This window comes from Idiotropiscis lumnitzeri, chromosome 5, assembly GCF_059441095.1.
Source record: "Idiotropiscis lumnitzeri isolate Australia: NSW breed Sydney's pygmy pipehorse chromosome 5, RoL_Ilum_1.0, whole genome shotgun sequence".
Classification (NCBI taxonomy): Eukaryota; Metazoa; Chordata; class Actinopteri; order Syngnathiformes; family Syngnathidae; genus Idiotropiscis; species Idiotropiscis lumnitzeri.
Window position 1 is genome coordinate 23,753,150 of NC_142395.1, and position 22,325 is coordinate 23,775,474.

General features: G+C 39.7%; 1 protein-coding gene across 4 annotated transcripts; it reads right to left on the reverse strand.

The window, feature by feature from the left end:
• Window positions 1-98: 98 nt before the first annotated feature.
• hk1 (hexokinase 1) lies at window positions 99-20,034 on the reverse strand. 4 transcript variants are annotated; one of them, XM_088296951.1, is made up of 21 exons: window positions 19,728-20,034; window positions 12,496-12,658; window positions 11,702-11,850; window positions 11,504-11,623; window positions 10,312-10,407; window positions 9,949-10,048; window positions 9,692-9,875; window positions 9,448-9,603; window positions 8,559-8,646; window positions 8,174-8,319; window positions 7,882-8,074; window positions 7,690-7,801; window positions 7,014-7,162; window positions 5,790-5,909; window positions 5,609-5,704; window positions 4,933-5,032; window positions 4,668-4,851; window positions 4,239-4,394; window positions 3,452-3,539; window positions 2,912-3,057; window positions 99-2,168 (listed from the first exon to the last, which is right to left on the reverse strand). In XM_088296951.1, the coding sequence occupies exons 1-21, from the start codon at window positions 19,788-19,790 to the stop codon at window positions 2,024-2,026; spliced, it is 2,754 nt and encodes a 917-aa protein (XP_088153077.1). In that variant the 5' UTR covers window positions 19,791-20,034; the 3' UTR covers window positions 99-2,023. The 4 variants fall into 4 exon arrangements, with proteins under 4 accessions (XP_088153077.1, XP_088153076.1, XP_088153078.1 ...); XM_088296950.1 differs by having other exon boundaries at window positions 8,559-8,650; window positions 9,446-9,603; XM_088296952.1 differs by lacking the exon at window positions 19,728-20,034 and adding an exon at window positions 13,907-14,132 and having other exon boundaries at window positions 8,559-8,650; window positions 9,446-9,603.
• Window positions 20,035-22,325: the final 2,291 nt, after the last annotated feature.

The following is a 22,325-nucleotide window of genomic DNA, read 5'->3' on the forward strand; positions in this document are numbered from 1 at the left end:
ATTTAATACATTTAATAAAAGTGAGAATATTTTTCAGTAAATGGTACATGGTTGTTTTGTTTTCTTTTGGTTCGCTAACACTGAATCCAACACAAATGGCAGCTTGACATTGGCTTGTCTTTATTTATTGAACGTTTGACAGTGTTTGACAGATACAGCAAAGCAGTGTTTGATGAATACTGACAGAGTAATGACAGAGTGATCATTGAGGCAAAATTCTTCAAGATTCTCTGCCATTCATGAGCGTACCTATTGGTATTGTTTTGAGTTTGTTCTGCCCACAGAAATCTAATTTCAAACTTATGTACAACACCGTAGCAGCTTCACTTTTGTCTATTTTAAAAGTGTGTGTATTTCAGGGACCAATAATAATGAATGAAATAAATAGGGGGAAATCCCAAGAGTTAAAAAAGACTGCAAATGCCGAGTCGTGATTGTGTAGGGGGGTCAACTGCAGTTTTGAGTTGTAATATCATCGTTCATCACTAGATGGCAGACAGGTCTTAGTTGTGCTGACACTTACACTGCCCGATACCACGTGAGAGGACCCGATCATTTTTGGTGGATTTGGAATGATATGCACGACAAACATGGTACAACATTTTGCACAAAATTAGTTCTCGCACTTAATATTGGCTTGCTGTTTAGCAATTGTGTGTCGTCCTTCTTTGGTCGTTTCTATGCAAGCAAGCCCTTTGTGCTGGAAAATAAAAAATAAAAAAATGAAAATGAATCACATAAATCACAATGTGGTTCATTTGTTGTTTGCTTCCAACCCTTTCTTTGTTCTTGGGTTAGGATAGCGGATCTTTTATACATGCATTGAGAAACGTAGTATGATAAACTCAATATATTAATAGCACGTCTTTTGGCCATATTTAAAACGGCATTTGTGTCATACATCCCCCACGAGGACCACCGATGAAAAATGTTTGCCCTTTAGCATTTAAGTTGCCCAACCCAGCAATAGACAGCTATACACCTACGATGGAGCCAATGGACACCAGGAGTGAACCCAAAAAGGATTACTAACTTATGTATGCGTCACTTTTAGTAAAGCAAAAAAAAAAAAAATGCTCATTTAAATACCTTCCTCCTGAGATTTAAAGAGCATTTATCCTACAATAAGTGAAAATATTCAAAAGCCTTCTCATCAGAATATTTCAAATCATCTTAAAATTTCAGCAAGTGTCCGATTCCTCCACAGATTTGGGCCAGCGGAGCTCCAACTGGCACCCAAGACAGCACGTCACGCATTTTCATGGCTGTTCCTAACGAACTGATGGAGTCACGGCGCACAGAAAGCAGCAAATCAGGATTTGTACCAGTGCAAGTGTTCTTTGGACATCATTTACAGGAGGTGACAAGAAAAGAAAACACAAACGATCGGGGAGCACGAGCACGTTCAAGAAGCGCGTGCGTGTGTCGTCGATTGGATGTTCCGTGTTCATGTTTACACGACTGAGCGGATTATAAATAACAGCTTTCTCTCACTGTGTGTGCGTGTGTGCATCATTATTGCAGCGTTTAATCGTCTCTAGATACAAAAATAAAATAAATAACACTGCATGTCAAATAGATTGCATACCGGAATAGTAGCATAAAAGCAACAACAAAATTCCCTTTCACATATTTATGTATTTTGTGCTGACACATTCAGCTGCTTTTGGTACAAAATATAATTTAAATGAACCTGCAGCTACTAATCGTCAAGGAATAACTTGAGTGAGGTGTTCCGACAGTATTACGATTGACACCTTGCAATTACAAGAAAAATCCTGAGGGAGGCGACATTACACACCACAGAGCAAAGTTGTAGGGGTGTGTTGTAGCGATTTTGATGAGCTATATAACCTTTTGGAACTTTCAATATGTTTTACAGCGCATATAGTGATTGTGCAATTTTGACTTTCTTCCGCATGGACGCACTAAAGCAGCTCCTGGAGTGTGGGACAGAAGGAGTGGGCGGAGCATTGAGGGGCCAGTTGGAAGTCAAGGGAAGAGAGCTGGAGTGTGACAATTATTAGCTGTTGAGCTCTTGTCTCAAGCGGACGCCCACAGCTGTGATGAGTGCTGCCCCTTTGCCGCTGCCGTCCTCCGACAGCAGGAAGTTGACATGGCAGTGAGGGGCCAGTTCCTTGACGGTTTTGTGCATGATCCGAGAGAAGCTGTGCAGAAAAGATAATTAGCTGCGGTGATGGAAAGTAAAGTGAGTCCTTACGTCACGTAAAGGTCCCCCGCTACATTTTTTAAAAAGACTTCTAAAATCTTTGATGTTCTTTTTACCAGGTTTGCAAGTCAATTTGTGCTGGAAATGGCCTTTTTGCAAGCTCTATTTTGTATTTTTGCTGGTAAAAATGCAGATGATTTTCAACCTGTCGTTTTCCATTCATCCATTATCTCAATTGCTAATCCCCACAATGGTTGTTCTCATAAATATTATTACATTATTATAAATATTCCAGTGTATTCCTTTAGGCCAGTGGTTTTTAACCTTGCTGGAGGTAGTCATGTGCACTAGCCCAAGACTTTGACACGGGGAAAAGTCAAATATTTTTTTTTTTATATCAAAATGAACCGTGTTCAGCTGCAAATACAATCGGTGTACAAAGAACAAAACCAACAAATCGAGAATTTCTCTTAAAAATTAAAAACAACTCAACAGGTATTAGCTGCAAATCTACGTCATTTTTGTGTTAAAAATTTCAAATACCTCATATGTTTGCCAAATGAGACACTTTTTAGAGGAATAAAATCAACCGACCGTTAGTACCCCACCAGCGCTTCAGCGGCTGATTAACCGTATTTCTCACATCGTAACTCTTCCCTGGGTGTCCTCGTAACTGATTTATGGGCATTTGATGAGGCAGAGAATTGTTGTGTTGAATAATATTGCGAGAATGTAACTTACTGTGGATGGAGTTTGTAGAGCGTGCCATCCACGCCCACAGTGATGTTCAAAAAGTCCAAGCCACGATTTTCCCTGATTTTATCAACGACTGCCGCCATTCCGGCCCCACAGAGCTGAGCGGCTCGACGTGACACTGCTCCGCAAACCTGCATAACAACAACAACAAAAAAAAACTTTATCGTCATTGCGACACTTAGTCACACAAGGCCATGTGTATGAAATGCATTTCCACATGAGAAATTCACAAATAGTCACACACAAAACTCTTCCACAAATCACAGTTGTGCAAATCTTTCGTAAGTTTCAAGATTTCCTCAAAAATGTGCACCGACTGCATTTTCTTCTAAAACACTTGCTCAGATACAATAAGGTTCAAGAGTTTGTTTTGATAACACACTCTGTTGAAACTAGCAAGGGTGTGAAAGTGCAAATGGTAGCAATACAAAATTCAAAATAGTATCGAATTTCAGAATGACCCTTGGAAGCAGTAAAATGTTAAATAAAATAATTCCATTCTATTCAATTCTATTTTTCACGTACCTCTTTGACAATGATACTGTCATCACAGGTGCTGTCCAGTCCCAAGTGTTGCAAGATGGACCTCACTTGAAGTAACGCCAATCTGTCACTGGAGAAGAACCCCACACATCAAGAGTCACCAAGTTGAAGGAAAATTAACCACTTTTAATACAGTTGAGGAACACTCCAATAACTAGGGATGGATAGTTTACAAAATTAAATAAATTACTAATTTAAATGTTATTTTCCAATATGATTTTCAAAAGGATGGGAGAATATCTCATTGAATATTCTGAAGTTATGTTGTCAAGTCTTATATTGAGCAGGAGATATGGATTTATACATTGATTTTTTTTTTTTAACCTGCCTAATTTCTTAATTGACAAGCATTTGATTGTTTCTCACGTAATATTCTCGTTTTTTGAGATGGTGACTTTATGGATCTCATCCGCTCTTAGCAATCATCAAAACTATGAAAAATTAAATATTTAAATACTTCAACTATATATGAGGGTCAAATTCTGAATTGAACGACTTAAATAAAATTTCTATGACATCTTAGTTTATTGAGATGCACTTGTAGTTAATCCTCAAATCAACAGCACCCCTGCTGGTTGAATTTAAATACTACACTCCGGTTCACCTCAACTACGTTAAAAACTTGATTCATAAGCAATCAATTCCACATAAGTCCAACCCCACCTACATTAAATTTCTAAACGAATATACCCATCCATCACGGAGGTAAGCAAGCATCTTAGTGAGTATATTGCTGAATTTAAAAGGAGACATTGAAGTTGTTTCTTACCTCTCAATCTGAGAGAGGAACTTTGTTTCAAAGATGCCTCTGGTCTTCAGCGTCTCCGAAATCTGCCCTCTGAAGAGGAAGCCCCTCTTGGTCAAATCTATTAAGATGTTCCGCACTATTTCGCCAAGGTACATGCCACTGCACATTTTCTCGTATCTGTAGTGTATACACACACACGCGCACACAAAGTAAATCAGCCATTAATACACACAGTATAACTGGAAAGTATTCACATCAATTCCACATTGCCTTCAAAGGGAAAAATATATTTGCATGACATTTTGGGATGAGCCTATGACATCACAAAATGTGCAAAAACTAAAGTGCTCTGAATATGTTCCGGCTGCACCGTAGAGAGATGATTGAAGTCCAGCACAAAAAGGGTACCAAGCAAGTATACTGTACGTGCATGTTGTGTAAGAATATTACCTCTGTTTTCCTGGGTTGAGAGAGAACTCATCTACAAAATGGTCATACTCCGTCCTGATGTCATCTAGGCATCCGTTATCACCAAAGGCCCCCCACTCCATGTTGACACACATCCGCCCTTCGTTGGAATCGATCATCTCAATGTTCTTCATCTCCTCCATATAACAAGCATTACTGCCAGTGCCTACAAACACGTCAAGTCGCTATATTATTATTATTATTGAGATCATCTCACTAAAGTTGTATTAATGAAATGTAAACTTACCAGCGATGAGCCCAACCTCACAGGTGGGTTCCTCGTACGCACAGGTCATCATGGTGCCCACTGTGTCATTGACTACAGCCACAACATCCAGGTCAAATTCCTTCAGAAGAAACAAATGGAGTATTTACCGTATTTTCCGGACTATAAACTGCTACTTTTTTACTAGATTTTGAACAATGTGGCTAGACGACAGTGCGGCTTTTCTGTGGGTTTTTCTTTCACCGGTAGTGGCGCACTATTGTTCAGAAAATACGCTAAATAAATCTACATTTTTTTTTATAGCCTGGTGCGGCTTGTATATTGGTTTTATTTTAATTTAATTTAATTTAATTTATTTTAATTTAATTTAATTTAATTTGTTTTAATTTAATTTAATTTAATTTGTTTTAATTTAATTTAATTTAATTTAATTGTTGCTGCGGCTTATATGTGGGTGTGCCTTGTAGTCCGGGAAATACGGTACATGGACACAATGTCATTAATTAATTAAAAGGAGCAAGGGCAGAACTATTTAAGTCAATTCAATAAAGTCATTACCTGTATATTCGAATAAAAGTGTTATGACTGTCATTTTTATCTCCGTTATTTTTTAAAAATAGTTGTGATATTTCGTATGACTAGTGCCATGGAACAGCGAGTATTTGATTCAAGCGGTTCCAACAGACTCTTTTCCTACCTCTCGCCGTTTAATGGCCTCCCTCAAAAGCCCTACCACATCTTCTCCTTCACAGTCTGTTGCCTTGAATCCTTTGGTCCACGTCACCAGGATGCCCTTTGCACACACACATACACAGACTCAGAAAATGCCAGGCCACTAGGGTAGGTGTTGAGAAAACTACACACAGACAGGTACTCACAGCATCTAGACTGGTTTGAAGGCAGGGGAACGAGAAGGTGAAGCCCAGCGGAAGACGAGCGTTTTTCATCCCCATGTAGTCCAGGAAGTCACTTATACAATGTACAATGTGATCAAACAGCTGGAAGAGGAAAGGCACGACAAACATGTCAAATTTTGTGAAAATGTTAATGTCTGTCACTTGACAAAGGTGGTCAAAACAAAAAAAAAAAAAAAGGGTTTTTGTAATGTGAGAGGAAGCCAGACTACATGGAAACTGAAAAGATGGGAACAGCATTCAAACTCCATAAAGCCCACTTGTTAACCGCAAAGCTGCCTTCATGTAATCAGTTCATTAAATATAGAGCGTCCAAAACTTTCCTTTGATTGGCCACTGCAAGTATAATCGCCGATCGACCCTATAGTCGAACAATTTAGAGAACACAAGAAGAATGGAATGTACATGCCGTCCACTTTGAAATCAGTCACATTGGAAGTATGTAATGTTTTTTTTGGTTTTAATATTAAGCTCTTAACTTTGTTTTTTTACAAAATGGGAAACAAGCCATCTTGGCAAAAAAAAAATTATAATAATAAATAAATACATTATTTTAAATTAACATGCATAATATATAATAAAGTCATTAATATGCAAATGTATATTAACACTTCCAAAATATCATGATTTTAAGGCTACGGTTATCATATTCTGATACATGTCCACATATCTTTTGATGACATTCGGACATGATTTTTGTTCAATATGTGCCACTCTATTAGGCAAATATGAACAGAAACTTTCATTCAAAATAATGCAAGTTTCAGTCTAATGTCATTGATGTTTGCAGTCTAACAGAATGCTGGATACTTTAAAAAATGTTCTGTCCCTTTAAACTATTTCCTGCGTATTTTATAAAAGTTTTATGACCATGACAGTTTGAGATCAAACTAATATGTTAACACAGTTATTTGTTTGTACGCATTTGAAATTAAGTGCACTCATGCAAAATGTGAAAACGTTTTACAAAACTATGGAGCAAGGGTCAAAAGTTAACAGACAGGATTACCAAACGAAATGAAGTCACCACTAATCCTAAACGCCATCCCAACTAGTCTCCATTAAAACAGCGACAGTGCTGCTCCAAAGCTTACTACGAACCTGGCTACTTCCCACACTCTTCATTTTTTATTTTGTCATGGTTAGATGCTGCCCTCTATTTGCATGACATGTATTGGATAAGATCACCTCCTCTCCTGTTCCCTGCATGACTTCGAGAGGAATGGCGTAAATCTTATTGTGCATCTCCACCGTTCTCTTCTTCCCAGAACGAATTTTGACCATCAGTACTCTAAAGTTGGTCCCTCCCAAATCCAAAGCCAGGAAATCGCCATTTTCTGCAGTCAGACAGAAACACATGTTGACAAAATAATCAGTGCAATTGAATTGGGTTACATTTTGTTGTAATAAAGAGAACATCCAAGTATTCAAAGTCGGAACTTCCAGTTTACCGCATCAAAGATGGATTACGGGGTGAGGAAGTTACTTTGGCTGGGCTAAGCCTCACACATTGTAGACTTGTTTATATGAAAGTCAGGTCACAATGTGTGTGAGAGTACACCGTGACATGAAACAGCTTCTTAGGCTAAAGCCTTTCGCTCCTGCTTGACCTTGGTGTTAGGCTGTTATCTCAAGTAAAGTTTTGTCAGACAGCGTACTGAAGAGAGACAAATGTGGAAACCCGGCTTCTTTTCGGAGCCATTCATAAAGCTTGTTGGCACAAAAACGATAAAGGTAAGACTTTTCTTCATAAAATCAGACAAGTTAATTCAATTAATTATCTATTATTTGTGCGCGTATTAGCCAGCTGTCCATTTCTTACATCCTTATTACGTCCTCACAAGAAATGGCGTAAATGTCGAACCTGTGCCATCAGGAGTGCTGCACACAAACGTTGGCAACATTTTCACCGTGGCAGAATCCTGCGTAGCTTTCGAAAGGCCATTTTGGATCTCGGTCCTCATTCGTTGCTTTACCTGGAGAAACATCACCGTCATCGGTACAAGTCATCGTTACTCACGCGCACAAATCAAGTTTTATTATATCCCCTGCAGACCTCCAGAAGCTGATCGGTCGTGAGGCGGAACTCGGACAGAGTTTGCGCAATTTGCCCCGACTGCTCGGCGAGTCTGTAGGCCACGGCCGTCACCATGGCGGCTCCTTTTCCACTACCGCTCTCCGACAGGAGGAAGCGCACGTCAGATTCGGGGACCAACCGACGGACCGCCTTATGAAGACGACGGGCATACCTGAAGTACATTTGTCAGATGGGTCGTCATTGTGGAATTCAAATATACTTTTCTCATTTTGATTGAGGTGTTTAATCTGAATGCAAATAAATGACTCACTGTGGGTGCATCTTGTAGAGAGATCCGTCGATGCCAACTGTGGTGCGCAGTCGGGCCACACCTTTATTCTCCTTGAGTCTCTTGAGGATGCCCGCAAGCAATGCCGCGATCAAGTTGGCAGAGCGGAAAGACACAATGGTGCAAACCTAAGTGGAGCGGATGCGGGAAGAGAAACACATTAACTCGTTTACTACCATTGGCGGCTAAAGACGTCAAAGATCCATTTTATTATTATTTTTTTTACTTGGATGGTAGTGAATGAGTCAAAACATATGTTATTGACTGTGGGAAGAAGCCAAACTAGAGGGGAAAATGGCACCAGGATTGGGCCAACCTCCATCCGAGGAAAAAGTCATTTAGCAACGATTTTGGAAACGGTACCCACATGTTGAACGGCGATGCAGTCATCATGCGACGGCTCCACACCAAGTCTGATTAAAATCTCTTTGGCCTTGGTTAATCCCTCCTTACTCCTAAACCAGGGACAGAAAGACTGACACTGTGTGGTAATCCAATAAAGCAAGGTGTCACAAACTTAGTCAGGTGAAGACAAGAGAAGCATTATTTCAGGAATTTTCAAAGTTGGAACCTTGTCATGAGAATGAAGTTTAATTATAAAGGAAGCATGTTGGGGGGGAAAACACCATGAAGCATAAGCTTGGCTCATGGGGGTTATATAAATTTGATAATTAATAAATTAATAAATGGTATTAATTAATTATTTAATTAATAGCAATGTTTACTTAAAAAAATAATAAAATTTTAAAATGCATGCAATTTTCTTAAATTGCACAATATTATTTCTTTGGACAATATCCACAGCCATCCAAAGTATATAGAAATCTTTGCAACTGAACAGAGAAATGTGGTTCCTTACAAGGATCCCAAACTTACTCATGGATTGGTTTGGCAATGGCTGCAACAATCAAACAGATGCCACTTGACAGCACCTGTGAAGAGGTGGCGAGCATAGACCCCACAAAGTAAATGGAAAACCAATTGCTCTCTAACCCTGTATTGCATATCATCACTAAGGCCTTCGAGCAGCTACCTCGTCGAAATCTTTCAATCGTAATTCGAGACTTGTGTGTTTCTCCACTCGCCGATTTGGTGAAATCACACACAGTACGCGACTAGCTTCTTGACATCGCTATTTTGGCCTGTTTTACTGCTTCTTCTCCTCTCTTCTCACCTGACTTTGTAGTCTATGGTGCACGAATGATCAAATGAATGATAGGAAGCACGTCAACGTTCTTGTTTTAAATGCAACTTACTTCTCAATGGCGGACACGTGCTTGGTCTCAATCTTCCCTTTAGTCAAAAGCTCAGCAGTGATCCTTCCCTCAAACAGCAGACCTTCCCTGGCCATCTTGACCAGAATGAGACGAACCAGCTCGCCCATATACAGTCCGCTGACCATCTTCTCGAACCTGCAGCACAAGTAATTCGTAATTAAAAAGATTAAAAAAAGCACACTGTGTTAAAGTTACAATCTAACCACAAGAGTCATCCACGTACAGCTGTTTGCCGGGGTTCAGTGAGCCTCGGTCAATCTCTCGGTCAAACTCCGTCCGGATGTCCTCCAACCAGCCGTCGTCTCCAAAAGCACCCCACTCTGTGTTCACACACATCCTGCCTTCGTCGCCCTCCACCAGGTCGATGTGACGCAGCTCTTCCATGTAGCACGCGTTCGTGCCGGTTCCTAAAAAAATACAGAATTTTCAAAAATTATCGTATGCATTTGGGAAAATGTGGACAGACTGGAGATGGAATACCAATAATGATTCCGATTTCACAGCGCTGGTCGTCGAAGCCGCACGTCATCATCGTTCCCACGGTATCGTTCACCACAGCCATAATGTCAGCTTCATAGTCCTGGAAGAAAGGGAAACATTTTAATCATGTAGTAGTTTTTTTTTTCAGTCATTATAAAGTGACAGGAGTTGAAAAGCTTCTGGCTTCTCCCAACCCCTTTTAAATATGAACTAATTATTTTGGCTGACATTCCTTTGATTTGTTTGCTCATACAGTTGACATACAGTCTTTTTTTTTTAGCACGTTCAATAATACATGTTTAAAAAAAAAAAAAGATGTGCTGCTCTGTGCAAAACTCCAGCAGAGGTGAAGACATGACTTACGCCTCGTTTTTTGATCGCTTTGTTGAGCAGCGTGACGACATCCATGCCCTCCACTCCGCTCGCCTTGAAGCGCTTCGTCCACGTTATCAGAGTGCTCTGCAGACAAGACAAAGCAATGCTGTCTGTCAGTCAAGATGAAACAACACGACAGGAAAAAACATCCCGTGTGTTTAGTGTGAAGTAAAGTCATGTTTGATATGGACAAAAATGTGCATATGTGAATAATACGTGCTCTTCATAAAGTTCATTTTGATCATTTTTTTTTTCAATTCGTATATAAAAGATCCACTATCCTAACCTAAAAAAAAAAAAAACTATGCACCAAAAGTGGGCATGCCAATCAGCAGCTTTCGTCCTCCCCCAAAACACCCAGTACACACAGACCTATTATATAAGTGCCAATGGTCAGCCCAATCAAGTACCCCTTTAAGTTTGACGCTTGCTCCACAATTACAGCTTCAAGGGAATGAAAGAAATAATGATAAAAAAATAAAACAATTCCAGAGCAAGCGGGTTACTCAAGCCCTGTAGATATTTAACGGCAGGCATACAGGAGAAACTGAAAGCACTTCACAAATCAGGTGTGCAGCAGTACTGAACCAAACGTTTGGTAATTCTTCGGCATCATACTGGGTGCTGGCTTTTCATGGAAAGGATGATAAACACCGGCGGTGCCTCTTGAGCTGCCTGCCACACCCACATGCCCGACATGTCAAAACAAACACATCTTGCCATGCACACACAAACATAAATTGCTCAAACTGTAATTATTGCGAAACTATGCTTGCCCTACATATATTCCAAAAATATCAAGCCTACTCACATTGCAGAGTAGGGCAATATAAGAGCCAGTGTAAGTGTAACTATAACATTTCTGCCATCTGGTGGTGATTGGTGATATTACAACTTAAAACCAGAGTTGGCCCCTGCATATTTGTATACACGTACACATTTTTCAGGAATTACAGTAATAACCACAAGGTTTGTTTAAATTTTTTTTATTAAATATATATATATTTTTTTTGTTTTTTGTTTTTTTTTGTTTTTTGTTTTTTTAATTAAACAAGGGACCACTCAAGAGTGTGATCGTGGGCTGCCAGTTGTCCATCATTTGATTAGAAGCAAAATTTAAAGCGAAGGCTAAATGAGGACTCAAGAGAATAGTAGTCAGGCGTTTAAAATGTGGTTTTACCTCATCAAGTTTCGCTTGCTGGCAAGGGAATGAGAAGGTGAAGCCAACTGGCAGCTTCTTGTCTTTAATGCTGTGTTTTTCCATGAAGTCACCCAGACACTCTGCCACATGATCGAACAGCTGGAACGAGGCGGAGGTGACAATGAATGTGTGCGTGAATGTGGGTGTGTGTGCATTTCTAATTGTGTGTGAGCGCACTCTGGTTCCGCTGCCGTGCATGATATCCTCCGGTGTGTCGTAGATCTGGCTCTCCATCTGAACGGTCTGCCTCTTCTCGTGACTGACTTTGACGCGAAGGATCCTGAAGGCGCTTCCACCCAAATCCAAAGCAATAAAGTCTCCTTTCTCTGAAGGAAACGATAAAAAGGTTTTCAGAAGAAAAATGGATGCGTAAAGAACATACTGCAGTGTTCGACCCGAGATATTTTTTTTTTCAAACTTCTATTTAAATGTATCTTGAAAGTTAATTATACCTCAGGTCAATAGTCCAGAAGCAATCAAATGTGTTCCTTATTGCTAAATGGAAAAAGAAAATAATTCCAGGAAGTAACTGAGTCAGTGTGAAAGAGTTTTTTTACAACAAGGCGTGTAATATTTGAGTAGTCACTTTGATGAGTTGTGACGGCAGTTTACTTGCAACTGTTTTATGGCTTTCAGATTAGAAAAAAAAAACGGCACCTGCCATCAAATCTCCTTTTGTGTCTTTCTATTGTGGAATGATGCAAACATAAAAAGTAATTTAAAAAAAAGACATTTAAAAGAATGATGCAAACACACGGAAAACCACAAATAGAGTACTGTACCTTTTTTTTTTTTTTTTTTTTTTTTTAAATGTCACATACCAACGGCACAGTTTACAATGACTCATTTATGTAAAAAAATAAAAATCAGATGACTAATGGCAGCACAAACGACGACATTCATGAAGGACTTTCAAAATGTGAGTGAGCGGAATTAAAGGGTCGCCTCGTTGACAAGACTGAAGTACTGACCCGAGCCGTCGGGGATGGAGCGCACGAATGTCGGCAGCATCTTGAGCGATGACGTGGTGCAGGTGTCGCGGTTCAATCCTTTGACCATCTCCATTCGGAAGCGCTGCATGATGTCCAGTAGCGCCTCATCGGAGAAGCGCATGGAGTACAAATACTTGTCGATCTGACAAGACACAGAAAGGAATCTGTTCATTTCAGATCAGCGAAACATTTGAACCTCAAAAGTCAAATGCTCCAATGTCAGACAATTTGGAATTTCCCCCAAAATCACTTTCTGGTACTTAATATGAGACTGGGAGAAATAAGCCCTTAAAGCTGCTAAATTCAACACCTCAGTGAGCCTCACTTTCCAAATCCAAATAAAGTCAAAGTAATGTAAAAAGGCCTCACAACTTGACGGCCGCACATTTGTTACTGGAATTGTCAATGCAAAGAAGGCTACAAATGGAGTCCATCTTTTTTTGTTTTTTTTTATCTAAGGGTAACGTTATTTTTAAGGTTCATGAAAATAAATAAATCAAGAAATATATATATATATATATTTACATTATTTGTGCATTGGATGTTTTTTTTTGAGGGGGGGTTATCCTCAATGCGGTGAACATTCTTGGAAAATATCTGCCCCTCGTAAAAATAAAAGGAATTCTATGTAGATCTTAAACTGTGGCAAGGAAGTTTGTACATAAACATAAATCTTGACATAAGAGCTTCAGATGTGGTCCATCGTGGAATTCTTAAAACAAATACCACGGTACATCTACTAAAAAAAAAAAATCCCAAAACATTGAACCCAAAAATCATCATGATATATTGTATATAATAATCAACATTTGTTCATTTAATGCATCACAGAGCTTCCTTAAATTTGGCATGGGCCTCTGAGGCCTTTAAAAAAAAATCGAAAGGGCCGTTATACAAAAGAGTCTCCATCATATAATAAAAATAAAAATAAAGAAAAAAAGAAAATGGAGGTTAAAACCATTGTGATTATTTATTATTTACATAATCACATAGTGAATAACCACACAGTCAAATTCCAGAAAAGAAAACGCTCCTTTGCAAAAGAGGATCCAGATTTCCTCGATCTGCTGAGGACTTGGCAAATTCACAACCACAAGCTAAATTAATTTCAGCTGTGAAATGAATGATACAGTTCCATCACTACCAGCAAGTTCTGTTACAAAATAGGAAATAAATGACACCGAACCAGTATTGTGACTGCTTGCGTCATTGCCTCGTTTTATAAACGACGTCATAGTTACGACATAACTATAACACATTTCTATACTGGCAGAAAACTTCCCACAGTGTTGACACACTCGCACTTCCCGGGTCACTTGCGTTGCGTAGTGTCAAACAGGATGTTAAACAGACAAATTGTTGCGTCACTTCAAAGAATGAACAGGCTTACGTCTCACTATCGCTTCCTCAATGGCTCTCGTCTTCTGATATGAAGAAGTTCGAAGTACTCCCGCAATGTTCAACCCCGTCCCCTCGAAAGAAATACATTTAAAAATATTAAGTCAGCTCACGCAAGTGTTGTAATTTTTCCATTTCTTGTCCTGGATGTAACATTTCCTGGAAGCCTCGTCTTTGTGTAAGAAGGTAATTAGAGTGTCATTGTGGTTCGTGCCTCTTTAGAGGAAGTAAATTTCACTAAGCAGAATGAGACGGACGGGATCCAGTGTTGGATATACAGAGGACAATTTGGTTTCATTTATTTTAAATGAAAACATTACCAATATTCATTTTGTAACTCAAACAGGAACTTGATTGTTTAAAAGGTGTTTCTCAACAACAAGCACAGTTTTTTTTTGTTTTTTTTAAATCCGGAAATTCTTTTGGAGAACGGTAGCACGATGGCCTCACAGTGCAGAGGTCGTGGGTTCAAATCTGGCTCCGGTCTTCCTGTATGGAGTTTGCACGTTCAGGGTGTACCCCGCCTATTGCCCTAAGACGGCTGGGATTGGCTTTGGCACGCCCGCAACCCTTGTGAGGACAAGCGGTTGAGATAATGGATGGATGGATGTTTTGGAAAAATCAATACAAATCTAAGAAGCCCCTCTAATGAGCAGTATGGCCACGCCCCTCTACTCTGTACACAGAGCGTCATGTCTGGATGGTAAGAAGCTCAGCCCAATCAAGTATCCCTTTAAATTTTAGGCTGCTCCACAATTACAGCTTCAAGGGAATGAAAAAATTAAAAAAACATAAAACAAAAGAACGGAGCAAGCGGGTTATTCAAGCCCTGCAGGTATTTAACGTCAGGCATACAGGAAAAACTGAAAGCACTCGAAAAATAGGGTGTGCAGCAGTACTGAATTAGTCTGGTAATTCTTTGGCACCAAACTAGGAGCTGGGCTTATCATGGAAAGGATGATAAACACCGGTTGTGCCTCTTCAATTCCCTGCCACACCAACGTGCCCGACATGTCAAAACGAACCATCACACAAACAGCCCTTTCATGCACGCAAAAATTAACGTAAAAATCATGACACTCTCAACGTAGACCAACCAACGTAGTGCAAAATCTTTTGAATTCAAAAGTGTTGGTCAGTGTTTTATCGTACATAAATCGTCTGCGACGAGCTCGATTAGTAGAAGCACTTGAGGCTAAAGCCAAACTGTGGACTTGGATTTGCCACCTGCTGTCCAGTGTCCGCTAATGCGAATGCAAATCGAGTTATCGTTTTCATCCGTTTGCAAATTATTTGTTGCGATCGATTACTTATTTGGTGAAACACTGACAATAAGTTGTATTTTTAGCATGTGCAATATTAATAATAATTTTATTTGTAAATATTCCCTTTTTGAAACAATATAACACTCTCATGAAATTATGACATTTTATTAAATTACAGCTAATTTATCTTTTTAAGTTATGCACACCCCAAAACGAGTTTACTTCAATTTAATAACAAAAATATTAGTACAAAATATTCATAAATTCAAAATAATTTACACCATCTTGATATAGATAAGTTAGTACTTTTTGTAAAACTTTGAGGATTGTCAAGTATTAAATTATTTTGAATGTTTGGGTTTAGAATGTATTTACTGCGAACTATAAGACCGTTTACAACTGTAGTGTGCAGCAGGTGTTACATTCCCTAGAACATTCTCACATGTCGCGACTGGTATGGAAGCTCATTAGCACATGCTTTTAATTGGCACCAGTGAAACCTCAGAGACAACTCTGATTATTAATTTAAAATAAATAAATAAATAAATCACCCAACAACTGATGAGCCACTTTTCGTTTTGCAATCTATTAACATCCTTGATTTTCGCAGCGTTGCATGTTGGGAGCTTGACAAAGCTGATGTTGCCTACCACATTGCAAAATTGTAATTTGACGTCACAGCACAAACGGCGCCCTTGGCATGTTGACGTCCATTTGAAGAAAGCTACGACCAAATTAAATTCCAGTTAAAGTTGTCGACCAAGTTGGTGCCATTTGCGTCGCCAGGAAATAAAATGGACAAATGCACGATAAAAATTTACTGCAAAGCACATGCGCTTATTAAGAAAAGTGCTCGACACATTGATCTGGTTGCATATTCAATGAACACAATTTAATAGATTAATTTCAGACATCTTAATTTTCAAGTGACAAAGGGGTGGTCGAATCTCAGCTCTGTCCTGTTGCCATTTTTAAAATATCATTTTTGTTGAATCACTGGAATATGCTTTGTGCCAACATGCTATCATCTTGAAAGGCATTTGGATATGTTTCATGTTTGCAAAAACTTACTCGTGGTCATTTCAGTTAAGTTGCTCAAATGAGGAGTTTTAGCACAATAAAGCAATGACATCGAATTTTTACACCGGCAAATGGCACCGATTCGGTCAAATCGTTACTCAAAATTGTGGCTACCCTTTTTGAGAAAGAAAGAAAACAACAAAGTCCACCGAAATATAAAACCAAAGTAATAAAAGATTAAATCGATTTTAAGACAGCCTGTGCCAGATACGGCAAGCTCGTAACTTGGGTGTGTTCTAGTTCTATTATTTTTATTTTATCAATGGGAAAAGTTTTAAAAGCGCACATCAAAGGGCTGTCAGTATCACAGGATGGTTTGTGGTTGACTTTTGAACTTCCGCTGCGTTTTGACTCATCCTGCCTTTGGCTTTTTGTTCATGACCTTGTTATTCTCACAACACGCTCCACTTTCTATTTTGAGTAAGGAAGTCATCTTTAACTCATTCACTGCCAGCCCAGGTAAAAGGAATGACCTTTTTGGCGTCTATACCGGCAGTGAACGCGTTAATAAAGGTGTGTGTGTGTGTGTGTTGTAGGAAAACACCTTGATCATAGGAGGAGGAAGAACTATAATTGTTGACATTTTTTTCATTTCCAGCACGCCTGCGATCCTGGTAAGTGGTTTGGATAAAGCATGGCTCGACTGACTTCCAATAGTGGCACGACAGGTTTAGCTCCTGCACTAAGGTGAAAGATGATGGAATTATGTCATATGACTGCCTCTGCAGCAGAGAACCACGACACAGCGCTGTCGCTGAGCTGTTCAGGGAACTTCTTCACAAAATGTCACGTTTATAAAAAAAAAAGAAAAATACATAAAATAAAAAAAATAAAATAAAAAACAAAAACAAAGGGCGCTTTTGTGGTGGCTGGATGGAATAATGACGTTTTAATTAAAGTCAATGTGGAAAATTGATGTGATGTAATTTTAAATTGAGTTATGATATTACGGAACAGGTACTTTCCCCATTGAAATGAATGGAAATGCCATTAATCCGTTCCATTTTATAAACAAAAAATATATTTCTGGATTTTTTTATGAAGACAGGCAGACAGATAGACAGATATTACAAATACTGCATGTTTGTTTTTTTGCAAAAGGAGAGGCAGATTTTCAAGGTCAAAATGCCATGGGGGAGGGAAAAAGTACGGCTGGAATGGCGTGCGCTTTTATTTCCACTCAACACACCTTTACCACACACATTTGTCTCTGTAAGAAAATGGCATACACACTCTGTGAAAACTTCTCTCCTCTTTCTCAACCCCCCTTCCTCGCTGCCTCACCCACTCTCCACCTGCCAACAATGTTCTGCCCTCCACTCTCCTTGTCAGAGGCTTGCTTGGGGAAGCTCTGAAACCTGACACTGTGCTGTTTGGACATGTGTGCACACAAGCACGGACATATGGAAAACTACTGTCCTCCGCTCTATCCAAGCCTTGCATCTTGCTTTGGTCACGGAGAAACACACAACAATGTCTTGTCAAGGGCACTGCAGTGGATGGAGATAAAAGGATAGGAATGAAAATGTTCTTAAGCATGTCTACCCCCTTTTGGTGACAATAATTTTTTCTTCTATTTTTTTTTAAACGAAAATTATGAACTGACAAAAAAAAAATGAGCTCAGACAAAAATAATTTTCCCACACTAGATAACATCCAGCATCCTCTCAGTGCTACATAACACAGTGACAATGTGTGACTGTTCACAACCTATTAGCATTTTTGGGCTGGGGGTTTGCAGAAGGGTCACTAAAACAATCCTCCAGCTCAGGAGCTACATGACAACTGCACACCTGGCTGGAGTCTTGTAAGAGTGTGTGTAAGCCTTCTGAGTGGTGCTTATAGTCACGCGGCTCAAAGCTGGCCTATTTCAGGGAGGCCGAGAGAGGACAGGAGAAAGAGAGGGGAGGGAGGGAGATGCGCTACATTGCATCAGATTGCCAATGCGCTTAATGTGTTTTTATCACTGCAGGCCATTGCTCGAAAACGTCAAACACACACACGCACAAATGCACACAGGGTGGTTAGGAAAAAGAAGTGTGACTGGGCTAAACTTTCCCCCGCTGAAGGCACGACTGAAAGAGAAGTTGATGACATCATCAGTGAGCGACCTTAAAGCGGCCCCCGAGCTTCGTGTGCGCAAATTATGGAGCACATGTTGCAGGGGGAAAATGTAAATGAATAGGTTTGTTCTGATCAAGGGAAAACAAAGATGACATGTTGCCTACCGTAACACGAGCTAGAGATGCATGCCGGTTGCCTGGCAACACAGATCAGGAAACTTTTAGAGGGGGTTAAAAAGATGGAAGAGACCGTAAAGTGCCTCAAGGAACACGAAAACAGGCCCAGTCACTTTGACCGGGAATCTAAATAATGGGGCAGCTGAGTGGGGAGGTCGTGAAAGGTGTCCGACTCAACCCGTTTTTCACTTAACAACTTATCTGAGGGGGGTGCAAATGTTTGTGTTCAAGAGCTTCATTCTGTTTTTTTAAACAGATAGAGAAGCCAAGTGATTCAGAGATGAGTTTAAAATGATTGTGATATTTTAGTCATCATACGCTGAATTACAATTGAACAATTCCTAAATGCATCTGTAAAATTTGTTTTATTGAAATTATTTGATCATAAATATATTATAAATAAATACAAACAATGACTTATCTGCCATGTTCATAACATGGCAAGGTTGACCTTGGTAATTTATGAATTGTGGATTGTGCAAGTACAGTGTATCATTCTAGAGTGGCAATGTGTGTGCGTGTGTTAATTTATTACCACTTCTATGTGAGTCATAGCCTCACACTGGTCACCACAATGGAATATTTCTGCCTTTGCCATTGAAGAAAATGCTAATGTCAAATTCCTACTCATAGAAGAAACTTTTTAACATGTTCAATTGTTCAAAACTCCTTTGCGACAACAAAAACTATTTGCGGCCATTAAAAATGTTTGTGAATGTCTTGCAAATGTCTTTGTGACCTTGAATGATCCATGATGAAAAATCAACATTCCCTACCATCGCAAACACTTTCAAACCTTCGCCGCAACAACATGGGGAAAAATAACCGGTAAAAATTGAAATTATCCAAAAGGCAATTATCTGGGGGTTTGGGGGTTGCCCCTCCGGCCCCCCTCTAGCTCCGCCAGTGCAAGCAGCTGATTATACTGTAAGTTCCTTCAAAAAAAAGAAAAGAAGAGCTCGCTATCGGCCACTATCAATGAGATGGTCTTCCATTTTCTACCAACAACTTTCCTCTGTGTGTTCATTTAGTCCTTTCATCTCGTATCCCCCCCTCTAGCACATCTCTTAAAACCAACCAGGCACCGCCGGTACCAGACTCCTGAGTCACGACTTTACACATCAGTGTATTGCGTCTCGTAAGCACGCTGCCAGGTAACCAAGCAAGAAGAACAACAACTGTCACTGACACTAACAAAACATGAAATCAAACAAAATGGAGCACTCACCTTTTTAATCTGGTCATCTTTGAGTTCGGTGAAGAAGTAGGCTAGTAGCTGGGCTGCGATCATCCTGTTCCTCCTCTTGTCATACACACACAGATGGAGGGAAATCAAAGTGGGGGGAAAGAAACCCACCTAAACGTCTACTTCATTCAAATATACAGGCTTGTTTAAAATAGATAAAGAGACGAATAAATATCCGCAATCAATTTGAATCAGGTTTTGACTTCGTCAGTTGGCGCATGTGGCACTTCTTGCTCTCCCGGCACTTGAGTGAAAGCAAGGAAACAGCAATGAGTGAGCCAGCAACTTTGGAGGCAGGAGGCTGTAGAGTGTAGACTCAACAAAAACACGCCCACCATCTGACACCTGATTGGATGGGAGTTGTGCGTAGCCGGGACATTTGCTACGATACGACAGCGCTTGCGCCATATTGGATGTGTCTGCCCAGGAATCTAACGTGTTCAAAATTCCTTTGCAACAATAGAAGTACAGGCTGACGGCAGTTACATTTGCGACCTTGAGTGAACTTTGGCGTGAACTTGCTTTCTCTAATTGGCAAACAGTCGAAAATATTTACACCCATGCGTAGCCCCGGCGCCTATGAAGTAAGGTAGCCCAGCTTGTGACACATACACTAGTATATATGAGAAACAGATAGGCACCTTAAACAACATATGCAATTTATAATCTGATGATTATCATGGATTAATGGCAGGAATCATATCACTAAATCAAATTTATGTAGCGCTTTAATTTACACTCAAAAGTATTGTACAGTACATTCAAAACATCCATCCATCCATTTTCTGAACCGCTTGTCCTCACAAAGGTCACGGGAGTGCTGGAGCTGCAACATTAAATGCTCATTGCCATCTATTAGGAGAATAGTATCTCGAGGCAATACGAACACTAAATAACTTAATTAGATACAAATACAGTCATCATTTTCCACATCAAGAAATGTATTTTTTTATTACGTTCTATATTACTACAATATTAATATTACAATATGCAACACCAATTTCGCATGTTTCATGTTTTTTTTCCAATATCGTCAGCCCCACGTTAAAATTATTGAAGTTATAATTTATTGCATCTTGCAGCATCATTTACGTATCTCGAGGCCTGGCCGACTCTCCTCTTTTTTTGGAAAACAAAATACGGTCACAGTATGTAAACATTCGCGTCCTCTCGAAGCAGCAAACAAATCGTTCACACATACACGACACATACAACATGGGGGGCGGGCGACGCTCACGTACAATTCCGCTCTTGGGCGAAATCCTAATAAAGCAGATGTCTATGAGCCAAGAGGAGAAATCCTCTCTTCTGATTGGCTAATATGCGAACAGGATGCAAGCACAAGGATGGTACTGGAGGGGTAAGAGGGCCACCTAATTAGAGGAAGCGGTGATGGGGAACTGGAAGCAAGTGAGTCAACGCTACATTCCAGTTCTACTGGAAAGTTTAGATTACCAAGTTCCAAGCAGGAAAAAAAATAAAGTCGGCAGAATGCCACGTGAATTAAACCTCCACATGTCAACAAAATAGCTTCTCCCATTATCAACAGTCTGCAAATTGTGTGGAAACAGAGTGTTGTTTTAAACTAGTGTAACTTTATTGGGGCTATCATAGACTGAGTTCAACTGCTATTGCTAAACACAGCTAATAAACGCCCCGCCAATTGTGAAACGTTTTTCACTCTAAAGCACATTTTTTTAGTAAGAGAGGAAACCTTACCTCACAGTCTGTCAGCCTATGATTAAACTTGCGTCTAGGTGGTTTGCGTCTGTATTTTTCAAAGATACTATCCGTGCGCCTATGGTCGGGGCTTTCATGTCTTTGGTTTTAGCGACAGCCTTTCATGTAGTGTGTATATATTTATTTATTTTAGATCTAAGTTTCATACATTGACCCGAGAGCCAGCCCACACCTCCACATCCCTTTTAAGGCACGTGTGTCAAACTCAAGACCCGGGGGCCAGCTCTGGCCCGCCACATCATTTTATATGGACCGCAAAAGCAAGTCTAACACATCAACTTGCATTATGCTTGCTAACCTCTGTACCAAAATGTGAAATTGTCATATATAATAAATAATAACATTTGGCTATTACAAAATTTCCTTGTTGCATTTTTACAGTAACTTGAACAATAGTGGAACAAATATTTGTACAATATTTCCTTCGTGGAATCTAATGGTAACCTTGCCTTTATTTCTTTTTAGTTTTGAGCTATAGGTAGAGGAAGACAATTTTTAATGGATTTTTCTTAGTACAAGCACTATCCAAGTTAATAAAAGGGAGACTGGGCATTGGGACAGGTTAATCCTTCACAGATTAGCTTTTGTTTCACCCCGTTAGCACGCAATTTCTCTCTGCATGCTGTCTGCCTTTCTTTAATCCTCTAATTTCTTATTATTTATTCTCCGTGATGCAAGTGTGTATCTGACAAACCTCTTTCATAAGATCTCATCAACTGTGTCCAGAATTCTAACGTCTGTGGCTTTTAATCCAAGGCACTCCACAAAGCATTTGATTTTATTGGATTTTTCTGCACGTGTACTCCACGCAAGCAGACGCTTGACTAGCTGGGCATGGAT

Bases quoted from the DNA above. Each gene is read 5' to 3' on its own strand.
- hk1 (XM_088296949.1), bottom strand. From the start codon at position 19,790: ATGATCGCAGCCCAGCTACTAGCCTACTTCTTCACCGAACTCAAAGAT. The intron at 11,851-12,495 runs GTCAGTACTTCA...CGTTTCCTTCAG, and splicing joins CTCCATCCCCGACGGCTCGG to AGAAAGGAGACTTTATTGCT. The intron at 7,163-7,689 runs GTTCGACATTTA...GTCTGACTGCAG, and splicing joins CAGCACTCCTGATGGCACAG to AAAATGGCGATTTCCTGGCT.